This window comes from Anser anser (genome assembly GCF_964211835.1).
Source record: "Anser anser genome assembly, chromosome: 7".
NCBI lineage: Eukaryota > Metazoa > Chordata > Aves > Anseriformes > Anatidae > Anser > Anser anser.
The window spans coordinates 13,227,259-13,249,194 of NC_139727.1; the positions used below are offsets into that span (position 1 = coordinate 13,227,259).

At 40.8% G+C, this 21,936-nt stretch overlaps 1 protein-coding gene across 14 annotated transcripts in view; it reads right to left on the reverse strand.

Annotated features, from left to right (window-relative positions):
- The window catches only part of ANK3 (ankyrin 3), a 363,472-nt gene that overhangs the window by 67,942 nt on the left and 273,594 nt on the right, over nt 1-21,936 (reverse strand). For all 14 annotated transcript variants that reach the window (XM_083845292.1, XM_083845284.1, XM_083845291.1 and 11 more), the window contains 7 exons: nt 16,375-16,473; nt 16,187-16,285; nt 15,695-15,790; nt 12,672-12,744; nt 12,411-12,473; nt 5,338-5,461; nt 2,301-2,403 (listed from right to left, as the gene is read on the reverse strand). In XM_083845292.1, coding sequence (XP_083701418.1) covers nt 2,301-2,403; nt 5,338-5,461; nt 12,411-12,473; nt 12,672-12,744; nt 15,695-15,790; nt 16,187-16,285; nt 16,375-16,473 — 657 coding nt within the window. The remainder of the gene's footprint in view (nt 1-2,300; nt 2,404-5,337; nt 5,462-12,410; nt 12,474-12,671; nt 12,745-15,694; nt 15,791-16,186; nt 16,286-16,374; nt 16,474-21,936) is intronic.

Genomic DNA, 21,936 nt, shown 5'->3' on the forward strand with positions numbered 1-21,936 from the left:
AAAACACAGCCTTAACAACTATCAGCTTCCAGATGGTCTTTCAGGATATTGGTTTTGAGTCATCATGATCTTTGTTCCTATGACTTCCATGGCTGGAACACAGGATTTTTTTTCCTCACTTTCTCCTGTCACAGCGCAGATTATCTGGAAGCCCAATGATGTAGATGACGGATGTAGAGGCAGGAGTATTCTCCTTTGCCCAGATGTACTCCTCCTGCTTCAGCCAAAGCACCATAAAGCTTACCACATCCCTTTGGCACATGTTTGGGCTGGGCTGAAGAAAATTCCAGAGGACAGATGCATCTCTTTGCCAGGACTTTAAGACTTGCAAAAGCCACAGCATTTTTTTTTTCTCATGAAGGTAATTCTTTGTTTAACTGTTGTTTGTTTTCAGGGAATTCATGGTCTTACTAATGTCTCAAGACAGCCCAGAACTAGAACTGACGTTGTTCCCACTATTACCTTCATCATTCCTGCTCTGTTCCTGGATACGAGAAACTTGAAGTTTGTCTAGAGCATTAAGATTAAAATAACATTTAGAATTAGACTGTCAGCCAGGCTTCCAGCCTGGCTTCATGTTGCATGACAAATTTGGATCAGAGCTGAACTGCAATAATTGCACAATCATTGCTGGATGAAAACTGGAATTACAGAAATATGAAGACTATAAATGCAACGAAAACAGCCTGAACTCTACTGCTCAGCATTAACACTAGGAAGTTTTCATATCTGTTGCTTTTTAGCTGAAGAGCCACCACTGCAAGGGATTCTCCAAAAAGCACAGAGGTCCATAACCACTCATACAGAATATTAAGTTCGCTCCTGTATGTGATGTGGCGTCACTGCAACTCCTCCATGTACAGATAAGTCATTCTTAATTTTCAAGAGTTATTTTGTAATACAAAGCAGGTTAACAATACACATTATGAACAAACAACATTCTATGGAGTTATTTAGTGCAATGCTTGTTTTTAAGTCTTGTCACTTATGAAATGCAACCTAGTGCTAAATCAATGCTTTGATGGTAATCACAAAAATGACCAGAACCATTAAACAATACAATATGTTCTCAGACAAGACGGCCTTCCTTTCCTCTGTTACATCTATCATATCAAGAAGATTTAATGAAGGCTTAGGAGAAGTAACTGTCGAAACAACTTTAGGTTCTCAGCTTCAAAATAATTTTTTTTTGCTGGCTGTTCTAAGCTTATTGGAGGTTTAAAGCATTTCATTTGAAAGTAGCAACCTATTATTAAAAGTTTAATTGCTAGAGAATCCAATTTATGCCATTCTCAGAATGCTAATAAAACTGTGTGCAAAAGCTGTAATAAAACTGGATAATTTGCACTACACTGGAACTTATAGATTAATACAACTATGACTTAAAATGCTAGAGTCCCACCCTGTGGACCCTTTTCCCCATGATAGCATCCTCTGAGATCAATAAACCCCTGTGCAGAAATACTTGCCGCTGCTGAAAGGTACCTCTGTGTAAAGGGCAGCAGAAAACCTGTTTCATTAAAATCTACCTTAAGCTCCTCCACGACATAACATTTCCACTTCACAATCCTTTAACTCGTAAGTAAAGACTTTATGGTGAATTTTTATCCAGCTTCCTAGCAGACCTCTGGCTTCTACGATCTAGAAACTCTTGAGTAATTCTCTCAAGTCTACCAAACACCGAGGAACTCACAAAATAAAGCGTACAGCACCCTATCACCTCCAGCATTAGCTTTTAGAAATAATTTCCCACGCTATAGTCAGGTCAAAAGATTCTGCTTTTGCTGTATTAGTCATTGCACAAATGTTTGGAAGATACATAAACTGGTTAGTGCATATTAGCTTAATCTTCACAAGGCCAATTTTTTCCCAAGGGTGGAAAAACAAGAACAGCAGTGGGAGTCCAGTCTACTTGGACAGAATGGGCAGACATAATCCATGGTCTATACAGTACAGACAAAGGTTGTTTAATGTAAAATTTATTGTTCTCAGCTTATCAAAGCACTCTAAAGATGCATGTAACATTAAGCTCATGAATACTCCCAACGACTTGAATGAACAGTCTTACATTCAGAAATGTAACTGGTCCCTTGTAGACTTTTGGTTTGGGAACACATCATCCTGTCTCTTGCAGGATCAAAACCACAATGTGGTAAACCCACGATTTCTTTCTTTCAGCTCTCCTCTTCTCCTTTTTCAATGAGTAGTGACAGCTGCTGCAAGCATGGCTGAGGGCTACAGATTGACATTCCTTATAAACAAGGAGCACAAATACCTGGTGCCAGAGAGGCAGCACATACCTGATCCTTTGCTGGTACCAGCAGCTCTTCGATCATCATGCTGTCTCGGGCATAAGAGCTTCTGTTCAGCGTGTAGGACCTATCCGAACTGAAGGAGCGGAGGCTGTTGTATTTACCATATATCATAGAAAGTGCAGGTGACAATGAGATGAACAAAAAATAAAAATAAAAAATTAATACATGCAACTTCCAGGGATAGCATAAGATGGCAAAATATACATAATATATGAAATAAATACAAGGGAAAAATGGAATAAGTAGTATTTGACTCTATTTCAATATCTCCTTCCCTATAAATATACATAAGCAAAATCACAACAGATGTTTACTGCTTTGGCAGCAACGCTGTGGCTCTAGAATAAGTCCACAAAAGTGTATTCGAGTATTTAGGTGAACTTTGATAAATGTCTTCATGTCCTAATCCTGCAAGAAGACCCATGAGGGCAGGTCCTAGGGGACCTGTGGGTAGGTTACAGTGACTGCCAATACAGCTCTGATTGCTGCATCAGGTTAAACCATGAGTAAGTTTTATGCGGTGGTGTTCTCTCTTTGTGGCTGAACCACTCCTGACTTTGTTGTAAACGCCCTAGTTACTCACTTGGGGAAAAAAAAGGATAAGAATTTTGAAAAAAAAATGAAGAAAGAAAATAGATTTGCTTCTTAATGATTAAATACAAATGCCAATGCTTTGGGGATTATTTTGTGCATGTTAGACTATTCAAAAATAACAATGATCACTCTGAATGTGCTGCAATTAAATCAACGTAGGAGTGTGTTACACTTAACCCTGGAAGATACATAATGGTATGTGCTAAAAACATGCTGCAGGCCTAGACATGCTTGCTACGTGACAAAAAATAAAGTAGTAAAAAATGTGAATTAATAAGAAGCAACATCCAACAACATATTAACACTTTTGAACTAGCAACACTGTTCAGACTCAAAACTCTACAACTTGTTTCATGCACTTCGTAGTTGTTAGTATAACTTTTCTAGTCCCTTAGCACACGTTCCTCCTTGTGCTGGAAGCAGAACTGGGATCTTTATTACATACTGTAGACATATGTTAAGCAAACTCTTACATGACAAAGGGTATAAAGAAATCAAGTTACATTTGTTAGAACATAGGGATAATCTCTAACACTGAGCAATCTACCCCCACCCTCCACTCAAAAATAAAAGCATGTCACTTTCTAATGCTGAATAAAATGAAGATGAGCAATGGCAGCAGCGGAAGGATGTAACACGATGCCATGCCTTCTTACCTGACTTTTGGACTAAAGCAATTTACAGTGGAAAAGAAACAGGAGAAATAGAAAGCAAAGAATCAGACGGGAAAAGCAAGATGTTATGGCTGGATGGCTTATATATTTAATGTGTTTATTTCTTAATGTTACACTCAGAATCAGTAGTAAGATACGTTCCCAGAAAACTTTTTGCTAAGTAAAAAACACTGTATTTGTCTCCTCTGAGCATAACATATGTGCAATGTAAAAAATGAGTTACGCAGCAACAAATAGTAATGGCGCTGCTAAAATCAGAAGCATGGGAATATTAGACTTCTCTCAAAGAAACAAATAATATGAAGTTGAACCCTCAAATCTACGTAACAGTGAAATTCTGCTCTCCCACTTGCAGAATGAGAATTTAGGCCAGTGCAGGAAGAGCAGTGTGATGTGGGGAAGGTGTCCTGTAAACCAGAGTGCCCAGCTCTGTACACAGACTTCACACTCTCCACCATTGCTGCAGTACTTCAGAACTGACCCCATCGGTTAGGGCTGTGTGTGATGACCTTGTTCATGCCAGCTCGTGTTTAAAAGCAGCACACCAACTTTGCTAATTAACTTTACAGAGACGTAAGATTCTCACTTCAGATCTCTTCTGCTGATTTTCTAGCTATAAGACTATTTAAAAGCATTTTGGCATTCCTTGCCAATGTATTATCACATAAATACTTATTAGCTTACCTAAAAATTGTAAGTGAAGCAAAACATGGCTGGGCTATTATAAGGAGCAAATGTGCACTGCATGCTTGCATTTCTAATGCAACCATAACAAACAAGATTGAAGAGCAGACATCTAAGCTTTACCTTATGGGAGTTGCCATTCACTGTTAGACAATGAACTCACTTTTTGAAATAGATCTTTAAACTACAGTGTAGGAAAAAGTCCTCGGGGCTCCAGCTTACGAGGTTTAATTATTAGCTTCAGTACAATCCAACTGTCAGTAAACACATTGCAAATCCACAACTATGGAGGTAATCTCTACTCATACAGTTTTATTTGTTTTGAGCAATGCACAGTGCAGGCTTTAGCAAGATTCAAAGAAGAAATCTAAAATGTTGATCTAGAAACACGAGTTTAAATCAGCAGTAGTCAGACATTACATTAAGTCTACAATATTTTATTGGGTTCACAGAAACTCTGGCTTGTTTGCTGCAACATGCAGAGTATTTCCTGTCAAATGAAACCCTACTACAAATTTAGGGTATGCCTATTTATTTATTTATTTATTATTTTTAATTTTGGGAGCAATTTCTTTAATATTGATTATCTCTGTTTACTTACTGTCACCTTTAAAGAAATAAAAGCAGTAAAATAGCAAAATGATTTCATTCAGTTTTTCTGGCACTTACATTCCTTAGCTAAATGAATTTATTAAAGAATACTCAGACACGAGTATCAAATTGACAGGTGGTAGTGAAAAGAAACCTGGCTGTTCTTGATCAATTTCTAGACCAGTTGCAAACTGACAGGAAAGACACGCCTTGGAGACGGATCAGAACATCAGCAGATACCAGAAAAAATGAAGTTACTTTTCTGTATCATTGCCATAAGAAGCCAACATGAATAAAGATTATGAAATAAAACAGCAATGAACATATGCATTAAATGCGCAGTATTATCATAACACAGAAATACACCCCCTCTACTTCGTTTCAAAATAGACTCCAGTTTTGTGTGAAAGAGCACTCTTGATTTGCAAGAACTTGTAACTGTGGTAACACACAAACACAAGAAACATCAAATGCAATACCTGGCAGAGCGGGCTCCCAGGCTAAAGCCCATGTATCCTTCAGCGGGCAAAGAATCGTCTCCCAACTCTTTTAGATCCTGGGGTCCAAGATATTTATCCGTATCACCTGTCATTGCATCCTCACCTGCCAGAAGAAAAGCCAAGCTGAAATCAGAAGCTACATGTATCGTAAATGTTTGTGTGCTTAGTAATTCACAACGCCCTTCTCTGCTTGCCAACAAGTAATCAATCCCGTCAACCCCACTTTCCCTAAGGCTCTTTCCATGCAGACCGTCAATTACGCACCCTCTGAGCAGGCCTGAGAAAATAATTTTATTGGGGGCAAATGTAAAAGGCGAGTCTGCACACTGACATAAAGCCAATAAAGCTATACAAGGGATGACTTCTGCCCAATCATTTAAGCGAGCTAAAAGGTTCTTCTGTACTTTGAACCATTACACTCACTCTTGCTTTTCTTACCAAGAAGCCTGAGCTGACGAATTACGTTGGGTCTCTCTGTATGCTAAAAGAAACGAGCTCTGAGGCACAGCCCGCTTGCCCATCAGTACTGAAAAGTGCAGGAAGCTTGAACAGACACTGAGTAATACAAGAGGCCTGCCCTCCACCTTTGATATTTCTCAATAACTTTTGCAAGTTTCAATGTAAGAGGGTTTTGGTTTTCGTTTTTCCCAATGCAGTGCTCTACACGCCCTGACTGACTTTATCCAGGTAAGACAAGCACTTTATCAAGGCTCTGGACTTTACAGCCAGCTGGGGGGCAAGGGGCTAGGGCATGGCTCCTGCATATCACCCGCGGGGAGCAGAACAAAGCCGTGCCCCAGACAAGCGCTCCTTGTTCGGCAGCATCTGGCAGCCAAAATTCACCAAAGTGACACTGTTCGCAGAGCTCAGACCGTCAGACATGTTTGATACACAGACATCAGCTGAGAAGTAGAAGATCAGCATGTTAGAGAAAAGGATAGGAAAGTTAAGTCTTGGGGGAGGAGGGCAGATGTCGCAAAGGGTTAACGGAGCAGTTCGCGCTGGCTGGGAGCATTTGCATACCATTACATCATGCAAAACCTACATTCCTGCATTGACAGAGCAAGTCCAAAATATGCCTTATGCGGCTGAAGGAGCTTTTTTTCCCTGTTCCTTCTACAATGCAGAGCAGAGAGCTCCCTGTAAGCTCATTACTTGCCTACGCTCACGCTCTCCTCCTTTGTTGTGAATATCCTTTAGGCGTGTAAGAGTTGCACAACAGAGAACTTTAACAGCGGACTCGCAAAGGTAAGCGACTCTGCACGCCCGGCTCCGGTTCCAGCTTTCATTCAAGGAGTTTCGGCTGGTTTCCATTCACTTAACTCAGGAAACCACAGGCGAGCTCTGGTTTTAAACTAACAATCAATTCTAAAAATACCCGTTCGGCTACTGCTCTGCAAACGGCAAACAAACGACAATTTCTCCTCCAACCCAGCAACAACGATTATTTTAAGTAACACTTTAAAAGCTAAAATAGTTTATAATATACCATAAAACATTGGAAGGAAAAACAAAAACAAAACAGAAACAGAAACATTACATATGAAGTTAAACTTTAAAAAGTCTTACTGTTTTGGAAAGCCATTTTCACCAGCCTGGTGAAGACTTTTTCCCTGATGTTTCCAAGAATTCCTATTAGTCCTATTAGTCCTTAAAGCAGTGATTTAGAGTTAATCTCCAAACCAGCACAAGCAAACTAATCCCTGTGGGTCATATTCGCTTCCCACACAACTGAGATCTTCTTAACATCTTGATCTCTTCGCGTGTATTTTAGGCCATGTGCATCTTTGTCCTCGCAACTCGGATCAAAGTTCTTTTCAAATATGAAACAAAATGAAAAGTAATGACTACGGTTTAAAAAAAAAAAAAATCCCTTTTTAATCACTCCGCAGACATCCCTTTAAAGCTCCTGCTGATTGGATTACAGCCTCCCTTGGCAAGCCTCTCGCCTGGTGACATAGGCGCAGGCTCTCGGGTTATTTGTATGTAAATCGGGGTGCTGTGAGGGTGCAGCTCCGCCGTAACCCGAGAGCGGGGCTGGGCCGGGAGCGGGGCTGCGGGAGGGCGCCGCGCTCACACCGCCCCTCAGCGCCCGGCCCCGGCCCCTCAGCGCCCGGCCCGGCCCGGTCCCAGGCCCCAGGCCCCGGCGGAGGAGGTGGGGAGGCCGAGAGCGGCTCCAAGCCGAGCCGGGAATCTCCTGCCCTTGCCGCAGGTGAGGCGAGCGCTGTGGCGCTGGCAGCCGGTGAGGTTTTTGCTTCGGAGTGGCGCCGGTTCGCGGTGAGGTGGGACCGGTGACACGGCTCCTCCGCCGGCTGCGGGCTGTTAGCCCGTGCCGCTGCCGAGCTGCTGGAGCGCGCTGGAGAGGTGCTCCCTTCAAAGGGAGAGCTGCACCTAGGAGTGGTGATTTCAAAGAATTCCCCGCGTTGCTTTGTGATCGTGGGAGGCTCCGGCAAAACGGGCGGTGCACGTTGCAGCAGCCCCACGCTGCTTCATCCTCTGCCTCCCAGGTCAGGAGCGCTGCCCTCAGCACGCTGCAGTCTCATAGACGTCCCACCAAAACGCGAAGACAAAATGCCTCTTGGACACAAAGTACACAGAAATGCCCCAAAAGTGAGGCCCCAATGAAAAATAAAAAGAAAATTGCATCACTTTTTTTTTTTTTTTCAATTGCCATCCTTCTGTTTTCCTTCACCGTACATTAGGTGTTGCAGAAAGATGTTCTTGTACACCATGGGCAAGCACCGCTTGGCAGTTACAGGAAACCATGAAGTCCACGGAAAAATGGCAGCAGCAGGTCACAGCAAAGGTCTGTCTGGTCAAGAATATCCCTTCTCTCACAGCAGCCCCGCTTCACAGAAGAATACGAGAACATGAAACAGTGTAAAGTCCTCCAGGACACTTTCTAGCTGGCAGTGATTTGAACACATTTTCTGAACCCAGGAGAAGTTAGTATAGTCAAAAAAGGCTATTTTTTTTCCTTTTTTTAGTTCTTTCAGTTACATTCTGAACTCGCATCAGCTTCTTGCATTCCCCACAGCAAGGACTTGCACAAGGAGTCCCAGGATGTAACCAGCTGTGGCACGGAGAGCAGCGCTTCTCACCTGCATCTTGCTGGTCTCACTGGTGCATCCTGTTCTTGGACTTCGGGGGAGGCAGCAAGCAGCCCATTATCTGCTCACTTTGCCACCCACTATTTCGTATGTTCTAGCCTATCCCTCATTTAGATTTTCTTCTGTGATAGACAATCCCATTCTGTTTACTCTTTTCTTCCCTAGCAGCTTTTCCCTATCTCTGATCACCTCTGTCACCTTTTCCCACACTTTCCCCATTTTTCTGATCCATCAGAGCCTGTCTCATACAGTTGGGAACTGCAAAACCACAGGGTAGGTGCTCTTTTTAGAGGCCAGTGAGAAATACAGGCTCTCTGGCAGCAGGATTGAAGGGATCGTGTGGCTTGGGAAAAGTCCCAAACAAAATTTAATCATAGCCTGGGATCCAAATGGACATTTGACACTGGCTTTGCTAAAGAACTCTGGAGCTTTCGCCACTCCCTCCTCACAGCCTGTCAGGAGCTGCCTGATGGCAGAAGAGGTACAGCCACAGGGCAGAGCAGGGTGCTTCTAGCTGTAGCCAAGGTTTTGGTTTCACGCAAGGATGAAGAAAAGCCAGTATCAAACCACTGAAACTTTTATTAATCTGTAAAAGTTTATGGAGACAGTCTCAGAAAACAAAGCATAAAAATATAATAAATCCATCCCTCCTAAAATCAGTAACAGACTTTAACGCATGAGGACGTCCAGACCTGTCTGAAAGGAGCTCATTTTTGGTAACCCAGCACCTATTCAGGGATCAGGCAGTGTGTCCTCATGTCCTCCTAGGACATCTGCCTAATCTGCCAGAGACTGATTAGCATGATACTTACTCCTACCAAGAGAGAGGAATATCCATTAAGTGGGTTTAAAGCACTGTCCTTATTTACACCAAAATAAAGTTATCTACTAAAGACCAAATTAAAAAAAAAAAAAAGAGCTCATTGTATTTTAATGGCCATCTAAATTCTCAGCATGTGAACTACTGCTGGTTTTTGCTGTGTTTTTTTGTTTGTTTCTTCTTTACTGCTCACATAGTTTCACCCCTCTTTGTATCAGCTTCCTTTGCTTCCTTCGCCTCTGGGACAGGGGACTGCTGTGACAGAGCTCACTGTCACTCTGTGGCAGTCACAGCAGGGCTCCAACTTCCACCACCAAATCTCTTGCACCCTCTTAGAGGGATGCTCTGAGGCTGAGCATCCAACTCTAGAGGAGGAGGCTCCCTCGGGGCCTCCCACAGAAGGCTCTCACTGTGCTGATGCCCCCCTGGATCCCCACCAGCCACAGGGTGTGCTGCTGGCAGCTGCACAGCGGGTGGGGTGCAAGCTCCATCTGGAGATGGTGAGAGGAAAGACCTCGTTCTGGCAGCCTCAGACTTCACATTTGTAAGATCTGAAATCTCTTCAGAAACAAAAGCAGAGCACTTATTCAGCGTGCAGCGGAAAAAGAAGTGTTCTATATTCATATACAAACTTTCTGCTATGTAAGAAGATGAGCTTTCATTTCTTCCCACACAATCGTGTTGAAATCTTTCAGAAAAAAAAAGACCATTTCTTTTTTGTGGTGTAGCAGTTTCCCAGCACCTAACCTCATTTAGGTGTAATTAGGTAGTCTAGGAAAAGGAAGGAAGATGTCCCCCTCTAATCTAGTCTGACTCCTAACTAAATTGTCCTCTGCAGGGAAGAGACAGAATTTCTGTGTAAATACTTATTTAGCAGACATAGTAAGAAACAAACAGAAGGAAATAGTTTGCTGACACCTGTCTCCAAGCTCTGAGAATACCTTCCAAGCCTTCAATTCCTCTTACAAGAGAAACCTTGAGGTTTGTGGCATATTGAGAAATCACTGAACAAGTTTCTCATTTAACAATGTAGCTGATGAATGCTCATCATGAGGGCATGAATGTTCCGTGAAGGAGAGTTCAGGTTTGGGATGTAAATTAGTGCCCTTCGCACTTGGGAATTCATTCCTCAGGTACTGGCTTTGTCAGAGTGTGTTACCACCTTGAACACACTTGTTTCAACTAGCTTAAGCGGGTGCTTTGTGTATAAATGCCCTATCAGCACTGGGGAGCTGTGGGGAAATGCATCAGTATGTTATCTTCATGGCCGCACAAGGCAGAAGAGAGACAGGCCAACGGGTACTATCTCAAAGCCTGTAATTCACTGCCTGCCTTGCACACCGAAATGCTTCAGCATGGATTAATAAAATACCTATTATTCAATTTGAGAGCTCCTGTTCAGCATTAGGCTTTGAAAATGACCTTTTACATATAAACCAGTCTCTTAGGTCCCCTAGTAACGACACACTTGCAGAATACAGTCTCTAGGTCAGGAATTGATTATATTACCCATATCTTCTATATATATATGTTTGTGTTGTTGTTGTTGTACTTTTTTTTTTGTCAAAATGAGAGCTAGTGACTACAAAAATCTCCCACAAAGCTCACACATCCCTTCAGCCTTTGCATTTGGCCATAAGAAGTGATCCCATATATTAAAGACAGGTTTTACGTCTTCATATCTAATATTGATTCCACACAGGCATTTCTCATCTGCACCATGGGCTGAGGCTATAGCTGCTGCTCAATTAACTAACTTCAGTGTTCTGGTCAGTTAAAACAATACATTGTTCTGAGCGGTACAATAGCCTAGAAGAGTTATTTGGAAAACACAGGTGCATGGTAAGAACATGATCTATTTGAGAATGCAGCAATATGAACACAGTGACGAGCAGAAAACAAAACAGAAGCCTCAATGCATGAATTAAACAAAAGCTGCACACAATGAGCTTAGCTAAGAGGTTTTACACCTCACTGCTTAAGTGTTACAAACATTAAAAATAAACGTATTGCTAGGCACAAAGGCTAACTGAAGTGCCACAAGTAAATTGGACCCGGTCACTTCTTTACCTACTACAGAAGAAAAAAATGCAGCTCTAATGCTAGTGACCAAGGGCACACACAAAAAAACCTTCAGGACATTGTCGTCCTTCTCTTCATCAACTCAAGACCTTCCTACTTCCAAATGTGACCCGGGAACCTAATCCCACTGTGGCCTCTGGAAACCTGCAGTTCCTGATGAGGCTCACACAGACTCCTGTGCATCCGCACCACAGAAGGTCGGACCTAGCAGAGGCTGTTGGTAGAAGGGAGGGAACCAGCTGCCAAATGAGTTTTAGATTGCTAGGGACCACTGAAGCCACACCAAGCCACCAGCACCAAGGATCGAGCTGGGATGTGCAGGTTGCTAGTGCCAATAGCACATAAATCCTATTTAGAGGAACTGAAACCATAAGGTTTTATTACCCTGCTCACAGATTTCATGCCACTTTGCAGAATGATAGAGCTGAAATCTCAGCTAAAAAGTTCTACCTTACTCCCAACAAATAACATGCTAAATTCGATGCAGCATCCTCTTTACTCAACACAAAAGTAATCTGATGTGGTTTTATTGAATATGACAACTCAAATACAATTTTCTTTGTTTTAAAGCCTAAAAATACTTCTTTTCAGACTAAGAGTTGACTATCAATGCAAATCAATCATTCCACAGCTGAACACATGGCAGAATTTAAAAAACAAAAAAAAACCCACCTCATTCCTCCTGTCTTCACTTTCACTATCAGCTATTTCTTCCAAAGTATTTTGATATTTGACTCTTTTGTCTGATATTTAATTTTTTTAGTTTCAATAATATAACTATTCTCCACAGAAGCAGCAGCAAAAGGACTATTCCAGGAAAGTGGAGGTAATTTGATTTAAAAACTGGGAGTAAGACACTCAGAAAATTAGAGGATTATCAGCAACAGCTCAAAGAATTTTTGAAAGCATTCTTAATTGTGAAGTAGAAATTGTTAGTGGGATAACAAGAAAATTATCTGAAAGGATTAATTTCCAGTCACAGGAAATAAGAGGAAGAGGTTTAAGTTAAGTAACACTGCAATACAAAAATGCACAAATACCTTCTTCAACATCTGACAAATATTCAGCATCACTGAGTATTTCAGGGGCATTGGCTTTACGAACTGCATGATTTAAATAAACAAAATAATTAAATAAAAGCATAGACTATCAATGAGTCAAAAAACAATGTAAAACAATGAATGTGCAGATACCATATCCAACTCATACATTTTTTGTTTGTTGTTAAACAAATACTTCTTCCAAAAACAACAGACTGAAAAATAAGTGACAAGTTTTTTTTTTTTTTTATTTTCAAATACCTTCATCATCAGACATATCGAGAACTTCATTCATCGTTTCAGGTACATTCATTTTGTGCTTTTCTGTAACAGTCTGTCAAAGAAAAAAAATATTTCAGAGCTCACTAAATTTTTCTTAACATTGTAGTTATTTCAAAAAATTAAACACAAGGTAGGATGCGTTTTTATCTGCAGTTAGCAAGACGAGATTTGATTTTTTTTAAAGCTTTTTATTCCCTTGCTTTTCATAGATAAATAGAACTACAAATTAAAAAAAGACTACATTGAAATAATACAGAAATATGCAATATTATATTTATATAAGTCAAGGGTTTTTATAAGAACCCTCTAAAAAGTCATCTAAATTTAAAGCAGGAATGCATCGTCTAAATTTCAACTGTAATGTTATTCATTTTGAGGGACCTATTTCGTCTTTTTCATTGGGATCACAATCTTTTATGTTGGAAAAGACCCTTAAGATCATTAAGTACCAACTATGCTGTAATTTGGGAGCAGGGTTGTTCCATGTGAAGATTATCAGAGGTGCCTCGTCAGTAATCGTGTGTTTTTTCCCCACAAATGAGAACAATTGTAACCACATGCAGGCTAAATGATTCCCCTTAAGGAATTTGTGCATGAAAGACATTCAGAAGTGGTTGGTTTTAATCCTGATGTTTACGTTGATTCAGACTCAAAAACCAATATAAAAAAATTAGAAGCAGAAAAAAAGATATTCTGAATGCCTGAAATCTGTTCCTAGAATACCCATGCATCCCACAAAGTACACAACCATGCACATTTTACTCTCCAGCTGGGGCAGAGTGCAACAAGCACTTTGGTAAAGTTTTAGATCATGCAGGAGACACTGCGGGGCTAACATTCAAGTAGTGGCATTAAAAAAATTAAACAAAACAGTTCCATCTTTATTTATATTTTTAAACCACCATCACTTCTCATCCTTCATATACAAATAAGAAATCATTTGTAAGTTTAGGACAGAACAGCTTTTCTATCTTCTTTTAAAATATTTCAGATTTTTTATAGCCTCATAATTACTTGTGGCAGTTCATGTTTCTTGGGCTACTGCCATCACTTGAAACAGCAGAAGAGCGCCTGCATGCTCAAACATCACAAAACTTATAAAAAGCCTCACAGTATTTCATTTTGTCAGAATTACTTGCACAGCTTTTTTAACATGTTGCTGTTAAACTGGTAAAATCACAGGACTTTTTTTCAGGCACTACTGGATTTTTATTGGTGTTTGAATATAAATCAGAGTAAACTAACTATGCTCATCCCTGGTTTCACTGAACTTACCTTTCAGAGTTGTTTAGCCACATTACCCCAGAAATACCCTCAATAGTTTGAATTTTTAAGATACTCAGTTATAAATCAGATTTCATGATTAGGCTTCCAAAGTCTGCCAATTACACACTTTGACTGATAAGCAGCATATTTTGGTTTTCATGCAAATGTTTCTGGGCTTGAGAGTAGACATTCACAGGCATTAATACAGGCCTTGCAGCTTCTAACATTGCTTCTAAAACAATTCACAGCTTGATCTACCACCTTTTTACTCTTCTACATCTACGGAACATAATAAATGATGTCGTTTTTGTGGCACAAACTCACATAGCTTATAAATTCTGCAAATTAAGAGTGACCTTATGGTATCGGGAGTTTTTAGCTAACAACATGGTTTTACTTCTCTTGCAGCTATCTAGTTGTATACTAGGCAATCATTCAAGTTTATGCTACTCTGGATAACTTTCAACAACAAATTTGTCAGGTTGTAGAAAATTGTTTTGGAATCTTACTAGAAAGAAAGATCTCCTTGAGAAAATCAAGAGAGGCTGTGAGAAAGAATCATTATTATTTTCTGGCATATTCCTTTGTATTTTATTGTGGCACAATTTTATCTTCTATGTGGTGGATTTTATGTAAGCTACTGTATTACAAACCACAGCCAGGAAAGTCACAAGAAGTAAAGGCACATGAAGTAGAACTAAAACCTGCCTGTCTTCCCAAAGGTTCACTATATTGCAACCACCTGCTTGCACCAACAGACCACACAAACAGGTGATGACAACACATAGGACATACAGTAAACATTTTCCACCTCAGAGATGCCTAAAAATACGTACATGCACATATTTCTCTTTTTAATCAGAAAAAAAAAAAAGTTGCAGAAAGGAAAAACTCAATTTGGAGACAATGCTCTGAATTTATGTTCTTAATACTCTGTTCTGGCTTAACTACTACGGTGGTTCATGAAAGCTCCTCACCTTACTAGAACAGTCTTCATAAAGCAATTTGGCAAAATGTTAGTGAATAAGTATCTCTGAGCAGTATTTTACATTCTGTGAATTGCCATTTTTCTGCTGGCAATATTTGACCACTGCCTCTAATCTCCCTTGGCTAACACTGCAGCAGGCCTTCTTGAAAGCCAGGACAGATGACCTGGATATCATGTACATGTCAGTGAATGGGAGCTGGGGTTGCGGAGCTTTGGCTGAGTACAGAAAACAGGCCTTAGCCATCTTTGAGAATAAATCAGATCCTAGGCAAAGGGGAGCTTCTAAGAAAATTCCAACCACTTTTTTTGGTTGAAATAGTTGCTCTTAGATCAAATACAACCCAATACACATCATTCCTTGGCAAACTGCACTCTCTTAAAAGGGAGAAGCAACTTCAGTTTACAGAAGCCTCTAGGAATGTCTTTTCACGACTATAAATCAGCCCCAATTCACTTCATTTGTGACATAAACAAGACGCACTCTTAGAAACACAGTAATTATGACTAGTTATTTAAACTGTCCATTTTCTGCTTTGTTGGTATGTCTGTCTTAAAATATATTACAGACATATAATAATGCCTACCTTAAAAATGTATTAGTTTTACCTGATTTAATATCCACTCCGTAAGCACTAAAAGGATAGGTAGAAACTAGACTGAAATCTCAGTAGACAATTAACTAAACAAAACTGAATACACTGGCTTAGGAAAAACCCTTCCATCCACTACTGAAGCGAGCTGTACTTACAATTGTAGTCATGGTCTCTTCTGTCACCACCTTCAATGTGTCAACGACTGAAATGTAGCCAAGTCGCTTTGCGATGGCAAGGGCAGTGTTTCCATTCTAGCAATTGAAACATGTAAAACAAAAGCTGAATGTTAGCAATAGTAAGTGTACAAACTATTAATTAGCTATGGAAAAATGCACAATAAAGGCCACATAAATGTTTGCATGTCAGTGACTGAAAGAAATACATTTGGGGTAGTAGGACATGTAACTAGATTTTTAACTCTTTACAGAAACGGGATGAAAAGGAAAAACACTGTCCAGATGTTTGCTGTCCTAGTTTTGGAAGAGACAATGGAGGACATGGAGGACACAGAGGCAATGGGAATATGCTTCCTTTGCTCTTTTCCTCTCCCTCCTCACATTTCCCTTGCTCCAACACAGCGGGAGCACAACGCTTTATACAGGATGGTATGACCAAGCAAGCCTGAGCAGTGGCCTCTCAGCACTTACCACAGTGAGCTCGTTGGGTGCCGCGCCGTGCTGGAGCAGGACGTTGATGATGTGGGTGTGCCCCTGCTGTGCAGCCTGGTGCAGTGGCGTGTACCCGTTCTGCAGGCACAAGGAAAGGGAGAAGCTGCGTTGGGCACAGCACGCTTGTCACCCTCACAGAACGAGCAAGGCAGAGGCAGAAAACTCACCTTTGTTTTGGCATTGACTTTTGCAGAATGTTGCAGAAGGAAGTTAACAATCTTTATGTTTCCGTAGTGGCAGCCAACATGCAAAGGAGTGTATCCCATCTAGAATGGATGTAAGCAAATAGCAAATGTGACTAACCCCATGCATCCCCTGACAAAAAAAAAAAAAAAAAAAAAGAAATGAAACAGCAAAAATCCTGTCAAACTTTATTTCTTTGTCTTTCAAACTTTATTTCTTTGTCTTTCTTTTCCCATGAGAAGAAATATGCAACTACAGAAAAATATGCCTCCCAACAATACCATTTCAAGTCCCGTTTGTTGTGAACCTCTCTGCCTTGTAATTCTGTAATCTTCAACATATGCAATGTTGATTAACAATTTGCTTTCCTCTCCAATGCTAAGATCATCAGGTCCCTGGGGTGAGCCTGTTTTTTGAATGAATGTGTGTATACTGCCTTGCACAGTGAGGTTCTCATGCTTGATGGGTGTTCCTACAGTGTGATAACAAACAAATAAGTAAATAAGTAATAGCAACTTACTAAAAACCAGGCCTGCTGAGGGCTGCCTCAATATAGGCCAATGTGCAGCCCATCCATTCTGGCTGAAAAATCCAAAAGGTAAATCTGAAACCATGTAAGTGATGTGCCATATTTGCAAGAACAACATAATCCTACCAAAACTGGAACCCCAGCTTTTAAATTAAGCCTCTAAAACAACCAGGTTTAATTTTTTCATGTGTCTGGCCTTGTGTTACACAAAATAGAAGAAACTGCTTTTTCGTGGCAACTGTGAAGATGGGAAAGTTGAATGTTTCCTATTAGTCCCTGCTACTTGGTTTTCATTACTAGTGAACAGGCTAAAATCATTTGTCAATATTAGGACTCGCCTATCAAATGCTCTAAACACAACTAAAGGTTTTTTATAGTTAAGTGTTTGGAACTTTTTCCAAAAATGCTTAATAGAAGGAGATTACGTATCACTTTAAAAAAAATGACTAAAAGGGTAGCAAACGAGGGCTTGCTAGGCTGAGTCTGAATTTGCTCTTTTTGAAATCCACACACTTTAAGTCAAACAGCAGGTCGAAACCTGTTAATTGTAATAAACACTTGAATCAAGAGTTAACATACAATAAAACAAAACAAAGAGGATCAAAGTTTGCTTTCACTGCTCTTTTTCTAATCTCTTAAATTACTGAGAACACTGTTAACAGTTTAGAACAGTCTGGACTTATTTGAGATTCTTAACGTAGTAGAAATGATTAGATTATCTATCTTGAAGTAATTATCTTTTCCTGCCTTATCTTCCCTTCAAGACATCATTATCTCTTCTTCCTTAGCAAACATACTTACAATCAATCTAGAGTTGCACAAACAACAGTTCAGGAGATGGCCACCTCTAAACAGTACACTTGCTACGTTTTTCCCCACATGGAGAGAAGCTGCTTTTCCCAAAATCTCCCCCCCAGCTCACACTGATAGCTCAATGGCTTTCCAGCAGATGCTTTGCTTGGCTCCCAGAGATGCGCTTCCCCTCCTCTGAAGGTGAGTCATCAGGATTCTTTTACGCTGGAAAGGTCAGGTTTCAAGGGCCCACTGGCTCTGAGATGCCAGAAGGGTCATATCAGCCAGCGTCCACATAGAGATTCACCATTTTGTGAGCTAGATGAAACTACACTGCCAGTCCAGTATGTCCTTTTGCTACTCAGTGGGGCTTCCAATGTGGTATTGGACCCATGCTCCATTACCAGTTTTTAATGGAAAAATTAACTGCTAGTCTGCAAAAATCATATCTGATATGAGGAACACAAATACCCTGAACGCTTCATAAAATACACTGCAAATGTGCTGTGCTGTTAATTTGTAAGAATTCTGCTTTCAGAAAAAGGCAATAGGTGGGGCCGTCTGAGAATATTTATTCCAGTGGCAGAAAGATCAGTAATAATATTGTTGGAGAAATGTGGCCATGATGCATGCCTTGGCTCCTAGTAGAATCCAAAACAGCCGTATGGCCAGAAGATTTAACACTGAGACTGAACTACCTGGAACTAGATCCAAAAGCCAACTTTGTGTATAGAAACACTGAAAGATGGATTATTCTCATATTGACCAAGCTCCTTCGCTCTTCTGCTCCGAGGGGAAAAGTCAGGTGCCCAAGAGGCACAGAGTTAAAAGCCATAGCCTGGCATCCTTCATTCGTGTGTCCACCTCAGTGAGGTGTGGCCAGGTCAGACACCTTGGTCAAAAGCACTGAGGAGGCAAGTCCAAGGTCTACTGGGAGTTCAGGAGCCAGCCCTACACTACATGTTCAAGCTGTTTTAAAGAAAGAAGACCCCTCAGATGTGAACTATTTCCACTAGAGAGAAGTTTCAGCTATCTGTGGGTTTAGATGCACCATTTTCTTCGTGTCGCTTTGCGTCTGACACTACTTCACTTAGTAGTGAACCCAATTCACCCAATTTCACTTATATTTGCAATGATAGTATAGATGGTAGCAGTGCCACCTACTTGAAATTATGGTGTCTATATTTTCTTCAGTTAATTACATACCTATTGCCATCTAAAGAAACTACTAGCACTGACAACCAGGACAAGTTAATCATTGCAAGAAACAGTGACGGATACAAATTCCACTGGCATCAGCAGAATGATTTTTTCCACTGACTTATACGAACATTGGATCAGATGCCAAATGACTACAAGGAACTTTTCCCCAGAATAGTAGTCATCGTGTAATGAATGCTGGAACCTTGTCTTGCAGTTACTGTTATTACAGGGCTAAGAGCTTCCAAGCAGTACCCAGGATCTGAGTCTGACAGGGCTCAGAACATACTAATGTACCTCAAACACAGCTTCCAAACACAAATTCAGACTAAAACAGGCGAACTATCAAAACATCAGTTCAAAAGAATGCAGTGAAACCTCCTCATACAGGAACTTAACTCCCTACAAACCCTTCAAAATACAGGCCTCTTGACCTTCAATGTCAACAAAAATCATACATTGAAAGACCAACTGGGGAGATGAAATCCAAAGTCAAGGGCCACCTGCTGGGAACTCTCTGCTAATAACTCTAAAACATTAAAATCTGGAGAGAGTTGGAGAGCCAAGAACTGCTGATCTCAGCTCTCCCTTCGAAGTGATCTATAAAGGCTCCTCTCTCCAGCCTGTAACAATGAATATTGAAGAACGAACTATCAAAACCCTGGTATTCACTGCACTACAACATCAATTTCCTCCTACAAATGGCATATAAAAGGTTTACTTGTGGTACCTCCATAAACAGCTAGAAGAGTAATTAGTGATGTTCTATGTTACTACTGACCAGCCCACTGTTGAAATCTGAGATTAAGTGAAAGCTTTCCCTCTTTCCCCTCTAAATGTGTGGTAGAAACTGGGAGGCTTAAAAAGCCTCATGATGACATTTCTGTGGTGACACAGTCACTATTCTTCCCACCACAACCATTGGTGTCCCAGAGCTGAAGCAGTCTCTTCCTGAAGCCCTTGGCACCACTGACTTGGCAGCTGGAGACGCCTTCACTGAAAGGCAGCTTCTCTGCACAGGAGTCATGCACGTCCAGGGTAGTGATGTGAGCACCTGCTAGACTCGTGGCAAAACACCAGTTTCCCCATCTGAACTCCCTGGAGGAGCCTGGGAGTTTTCTTTTTTAAGTTTGAAGTACCCTGTGGTCACATCACATTATGTTTGATGAGGCAGTGCCTGATGCAGCACTCAGTCACTGATGGCAGAGTGACAGAGATATGACACAGCGGGTCACATCTCACTGGGCATGCTAGACCTCCTCAGCCACCAGAGGACATCTTTCATGTTAACAGTCACCAGTGAAGGCACTGGTCAAAAATAACGCTATTAGCATGTCTTTTCAGTGCCTGAGACCCAGAAAAGATATCCTTTGCTTCTCAGATACAGCACAGATTGCTATATTCAACTGTTTCTATCTCAGGAAAGTAAAGAAAAAAATAATGTATTTGTATCCCAACATCCTCACTGAAAACTGATATTCTGTTAACTTTTCTGAAACAATGGCAGATTCTGTGGTTATGCAACCAAATTAACTATAAAAGCAGTAATTCTTGCTACTTGAGCATGCTACTTTCATTCTCTACAGAAATGTATCCGGGAGGCTAAAATATTTTGCTACAAGAACTGCTAATAATTATTAAGGAAAAAAAAGAAAAAAAGCCTGCAATTATATAAATAAGTGACTTCCAAGAAAATCAGGCCTTTTGTTTAATACAGCTCTAAAGCACATCACCTTCTGGTAGTCAGCTGCCATGCTGCTTTTAGTTGTTCTTAAGAATGAGCAGCAATACAGGAGTTAGCAGCTGGGAAGGGTTTATCAAAAGCCACAAGAGTAAGTGCCAAAAAAGATCAGAAATACTTAGCTTTTCTACTCTAACGGAACACTCAAACACAGAGCACCCCTTATTTTCTTGCCCTAGCATTTTTTGAGGGAAATTATCACAAGCCTTGTATATCATGTCAGTATATTGCTTTAATATCCTCCACCGGCAATAGCCATAAATCCTAACAGCTTGAATTACTGCATCTTTCTTGTCATGCTGACTCTCAAGCTGCTCTGTTTTTGTTTTTCTGCTATAAATGTCAGACAATGAAGCTACAGTATTAGCGTTGGTTAGACCTGAAAATGCTCTAGTTCTAAAGATCACAAAGGCATCCAGCCTTGATCCAATGAAACAAACCTGTATGTACATACACACTTCACAGCTTTGCTGAATCGGGACCTAATGTATTGAAGTACCTTACAAAGGTTCTTTATCTCAGATTATTAGGCTAGACATTTCCACATAAACGCCTGGGTAACAAATGAGCACTAAGAGCCAAGGAGAGACAGATAATGTACTATGAAGATACCATGTCTGAGTATTTGTTCTATGTGAAAGGGATTCTTCTGGACAGCACTTCCCACCCTCCCTGCTCCTTCCCATCTTCTTCTGCACTTGAAAATTAGGTATTCCAGTTGAAAAATAAGATCACAGTTATAAGCCACTGTAGCACTCAGGCTGGTACAGAGTTCCTGTTGGAAGAGAGCAGGCAGAGCTGAATAAATCTGAAATAAAAGGCCCAGCCCAACCTGCAAAACAACATCACGACCTCTTAGTCACCCTTATCTCCTACCAGTATTACAGTTTTAGAAACAAACACAGTTTTATGATGGCTTTGTCAGCCAGACAGTCGTCAGCCAAGGACTATGAGACAATCAGTTCCCCTGGCAGAGGCCCAAGTGCGGAGTAACAACTGCTTGGCTAAAATGACCTGCACAGAGATAAACGCTCCGAATCTGCTCTTCATCCTTGACTGAACCAGCGCTCTTCTCCCATTGGGCTTCTTTGGCCAATCCATCACCTTAATGCTGTATCCTACCATAACACTATCCAACACGGAAAAGAGTTGAAAAATAACATGTGGAGACTTGCTGATCCATGAAATGGTGTTTACTTGTGCCAACTCTCAGCACATAAGCCCTGCAACAAAAACCAACATCACATGTACCAGTATAGCTTTTACGCACTCAATATGATCACC